The 5,074-nt window shown below is 38.3% G+C and overlaps 1 protein-coding gene across 1 annotated transcript; it reads left to right on the top strand.

Moving 5' to 3' along the window:
• The first annotated feature begins 1,692 nt into the window (after nt 1-1,692).
• Nucleotides 1,693-3,458, top strand: LOC131683391 (mitochondrial outer membrane protein SLC25A46). Its single transcript, XM_058965325.1, has 6 exons — nt 1,693-1,845; nt 1,904-2,073; nt 2,128-2,410; nt 2,467-2,523; nt 2,581-2,796; nt 2,865-3,458. The coding sequence occupies exons 1-6, from the start codon at nt 1,808-1,810 to the stop codon at nt 3,400-3,402; spliced, it is 1,302 nt and encodes a 433-aa protein (XP_058821308.1). The 5' UTR covers nt 1,693-1,807; the 3' UTR covers nt 3,403-3,458.
• Nucleotides 3,459-5,074: the final 1,616 nt, after the last annotated feature.

Here is a 5,074-nt window from a genome sequence, read left to right as displayed (position 1 = left end):
TTGACTCATCAATCTGATCCTGGGACACATCATGACAGCTTGACATAATGCTACATCTTCCAGTTCAATCCAAGTTGCTTCGATGCACTCATTTTTACTTTCACGCAGTAAACATACAGCGTGATCATAAATATATGTTATTGAATTCAAACAAATACCAAAGTTGCAAATACTGTTCATTGCATCAAACGACAAAATAATTGGTGTGAATCAAAGTTTGAAAATATATTTTCATCAAAACAACAATAAACTTTTAATTTCAATAATTCTGTTGTAATTTCAGTAAACCTAAAATAAGTGTTATTGAATTCAATCATCGCGAGACCCTATTTTTTACATTTTCCTTTGCTTTGCTTCCTTTCTACGAATGGCAACGTTGGCGTCAGTTGGAAAAAGTTATCAAATATACGCACTCGCTATAAACCGAAACGATAAGTTTTCATTTCCCAACCTGTTTACGAACCGCCGGTGCGGTGTCGTGTTATGATAGCGGTTAGCAAATCGCTATTACCCACGCTCCGGTGCTGTTAGTCTAAGGGGAACAAGAGCACGCAGTTCCTTAATTCTAGCCAATATTTTAGAGAAAAAGAATGCAAGTAATGTTATTCTAAGCACCATCTAATGCACTTTCAGCACATTTTTATTTTTGATTATCTAAATCTATCCTACAGTAGATCAAATCTAAATACTTGTGACAATGCGAGCAAAAATGAGACGCTAAAATCGACTAATTGAAAAATGTCGAAAGTGTAAGGGTGATGCTCAGAATAACGTAACCTTTATTTGTCTTCAACACACTGCTCAAAAATGACAAACTACAAATGTTGGTTGTCCTCATTGGCAAGCTGCCTCGGCGGAACAGTTCAGTTATAGAATTGATTAAAAAATGATAAGATTAGTCACCACAATTGACGAAACTGAAATAACGTAAGTGCAACAAAGATACCAAACCAACGAAAGTAAAACGACGAAACTGTGAGCGTGATACAAATAACATCGTAACTTTAATTTTTCTTCAATCCGCTCTTTTAAATGTCTTGATCGCGAATGTTCGTTCCATTTAATGGAAAGGCGTCTTTGGTGAGCATTTTGGATGAATAATTGGTGTAAAAATCGGTATGGTTTTTAAATAACATTTAAAACAAAATTTCGAAAATGTCATCGCCGTTTTCTCTGTTTGGGTGAAGTGCGAGTTTCGCTGTTTTCAAAAATCAAGCTTGAAATATGTAATTTCGGAACAGCACACATGTAGCTCTGCAAATAATATTAGAAACCGCTATGTTTTACACCCGTTTTGCAAGATGTTTCTCATCATCTTAAAGAATGATGGTTTTCCTTAATTTTCATAAACATTTATCAACAAATTGATCGGTGATTTGGGGTTTAAAAGATTTTTAAACCAATGTTTTTCAGAAAACTATGAAAACAGAATCAAATCAACAATACCCCGGTCAAACCATTCGGAATCTTGAATGGAATCAGTATGGAATCCAAATCAAATGCAACAACCGATTCCGACTCAGAATCGGTTGTTGCATTTGATTTGGAATCCATACTAACTCCATTCAAGATTCCGAACCGGTTCCGAAATGAGTTTAACTGGGACATTGCTTCCAGCGCTATCTGTGAGCGGTTTCAACGTAGAATCGGAAATCGTTTACGGAGACGGCGATCGATACAATATTGACAGTTTTCCTTTCCTTTCCAAAACTTCAAAATTAGTTGAAAGTAACATAAGTGAAAATTGAGAAATATTGCAATTTATATCGTTTAGATCTTGCTTTTATGTCAATTTCATTCCGAATCCATGCACAGAGATATGGCAGGATTGGAACAGTACGAAAGGTAAGCGCATCTAGTTTTCAAATCTGTCCACAGTGCAGATAATTATTTCTGCCCTCAGGTATCTGGAAGATGATGAAGATCAGTTAGATAATATGTCACGGTTACATGCATCCCTAAAGTCGCCGCTTGAGACAACACACTATCAGTTCATAAATTCAGAGCGAGATTTGACCCTTCCCCTACAAAAGCACAAGAATGTGCAACCAATCTATGAAAGCCCGGAAGATGGTACCATGATCGTTTTTGAATGCATTTTGTATTATTAATGTTTTGATTCCTCAGAGATTTCATTGCGAAAATACCTAGGAGCTAGCGTGAATCTAATAAGTTTGATAACGGAGAATTTACTTTGCCACCCGTTTTTGGTCCTTCGTCGCCAATGTCAAGTACACCATAGTTCCATCAAGTACCACATTGTACCGTTGACGTTAGTACCGGTGATTGTCCACCTTCATCAACGGCAGGGTGTTACCACACTGTGGAAGGGAGTTGGTAGCATCCTGCTGGTTCGAGGGATGACCCTGGCTGTCGAGGATGTCATCTCAAAATTTACGCCATGGCCAAAGTGAGTCATTCGTTATCTTGAGAAGTAGTATTCTAATAATTTTCATCCCGCTGTAGGGAAGTTAATTCTAAAACCACACTGAAACAATTCGGGCAACATTTGCTGTTGAAATGGTGAGAAAAGCGCTTTAAATTATTTCGAATTGGCAGCTAATCTTTATAACATTACAGCATAAGCTTAGCCACTATCGTGCCCTTCTATTCTGCGTCATTGGTGGAGACTGTTCAAAGTGATATCGCTAGTGAAAAACCAGGAATATTCGATGTGTTTCGTGAAGGTGCGAGTAGATTACTGTCTTGGAGTGTCCCGCAAAAAGGTCGGATGCTCCCGATCTGGGCTTTAGTTGGTCCCAGTATATCGCTAGGAATATCGAAATATATCTGCCAGTGCGTTTTTGTGGATAACTTACATATTAACTTTGCTAGTGGTATCATTTACTCTTTGATTATTGTAGGCTCTTTGTGCGTGGAATATCTACACGCATCATGTGTCGTCGAGTGACTTTCTTTGATGAAAAACGAGGTGCTCGACCGCGTGATTTTGCCGCTCAAAGCCAGGTTATTGAGGTTTATTCTACGATGATCTCTCTAATGACGACAGAGATTATTTTCTACCCATTCGAAACAATTTTACATCGAATTCAGTTGCAAGGCACGCGCACCATTATAGATAACCTCGATTCGGGGTACTCGGTCGTACCGATTTTAACTAGCTACGAAGGAGTCATGGACTGTTATCGTCAAACCGTAGCTACAGAAGGCGTTACTGGTTTATACAAAGGATTCGGTGCGATGCTGCTCCAGTTTGCAGCGCATGTCGCTGTAATCAAACTCGGCAAATGGATTATCACGCAGATATCGGAAGTAATGTCCACCAAACCGCCACCCAAAGTGGCAGAATTCTACAATCTGGACGCTAAACAATCCGGAGGTTCAGCTAGCATGTCGAGAAGCATCAGTGGAATAAGTTCCCTTAGTGACGAACTATCCTAGTTACAAAATTCCCTGTTTTTGTTGAAAAACTAAGAAAAACACGTTGTTTCAGTATATTCAGCTTGGTTTTAATAATTGCGGTATCACCTGTGATATAAACGTTATTATTTAGTTGATCATCAATTATGTTGAATCGCCAGTTTTCCTATTTTCTTTTAAATAAACACATTGCGTTATCTCCCTCTCGCAGGTTGATGGGATTGACGGTATTGTAAACATCATCAAGCCACAATAGAGTTATTTAGGGGATAGTGAGGCAATATCGCCATGTGGGGTGAGCTGAGCACCCCTGTTTTCCAAGAATCTATTAAAATTTTTCGATTTTTTTGTTTCATTTTCATTTTTATTTTACAGTGTTTGGTGGGGCAATGAGAGCGCAAGTCAGTCCAAGACGGATGATAGGAGGGGTAATGCCAGAATGTTCCATGCAGACCACCAAAACGCCATGGGAGAGGATCAGGGTATGGGTTGGAGTAGGGTTAAGGACATGGTGTATGTTCGACGAAAGATTGCGCTGCAGAATGTGATGAAAAAAGATGGGTAGGTAATGTCAGAGACATAACCGAAGTGAAGTAGAATGCACATAGGCTGTTAATTCGAATGCTGCAATTTTTGCTACCTTCTGCATTAAAATAAGCTATTTTGATATTTGTTATGATGTATTGTGCCTCGTTGTTGTGGTGCATTTTACCCCTGCATAGGTGTGTTTTGGCCTGCCCATTTTTCAAAGAGCAATTTATAATGATTTTGAAAAATTAAATATTTTTCATGTTCCTGAATATTTTGCAAAGCGATTGTGATTTCAGAGTAACATGTTGGCTAAATGATATCATTAATTAAATTCTCCCAATTGATGGTCTTTAGCTAAGTTATGATTATATTTTCTTAGGGGTGTATTTTATCCCATCTACCTCTACATACGCTTGCATTACATTCACATAAATCACTTACGACGCGTTTGTGCAAATGTAATCTTGATCATACGTTGAAAATTTCCAACTTGCACCCGAGACACAAGCGTTGCAAAATTCAAATGTTAGGTTTGTTCCAAAGTTTCGAGTGGGTAATTACCAACTCGATTATTTTCAACTGGATAGTACCAAGGAGCTTTTATTCTCAGGTGATACGATCCTCGAAATCGCCATGTTGGTTCTAGAAACGACAGCTAGCAACATTGTTTACTACATCCCCATGCTTGGATTTCAGTATGTAAACAAAGTTGTTCGCCGTCATTTTTCTACTCCGCAGCTTGCTGCACGCTTACCTCACTCCTCACCTAGTTACTGCCAAAGACGAATCACCTTATAGCTCTAAGCACCTTGGATAGTACTACTTTTACTACTCATATTACCCACCGGCCCTAATCATTGAATATTTCATTACACATCTGCCGTTCTACGCATAATTGTCCCATGTTGCTTTTTGGTCATTTTCACTTTTTTTAACCAAACAGTCCTTTTTGATGTATATTTTCAGAAAACACATCCAAATCATAAACTTTGTTCGAAGACTTCGTGAAAAAATACCAAGTCTGTTTGTCCCATTGTTGATATTCTACGCATAATTGTCCCACTAACAAAAATCCCAAAAAAGTGCGCAATAAAAAAATAATTACGTAGCGTTTAGTTAAGAAGTACATTACGCTAGATGTCGGGCACTGAAAAAATTGATG

This window comes from Topomyia yanbarensis, chromosome 2, assembly GCF_030247195.1.
Source record: "Topomyia yanbarensis strain Yona2022 chromosome 2, ASM3024719v1, whole genome shotgun sequence".
NCBI lineage: Eukaryota > Metazoa > Arthropoda > Insecta > Diptera > Culicidae > Topomyia > Topomyia yanbarensis.
Note: the sequence above shows the minus strand (reverse complement) of the source record. Positions and strands in the feature narration are given on the sequence as shown.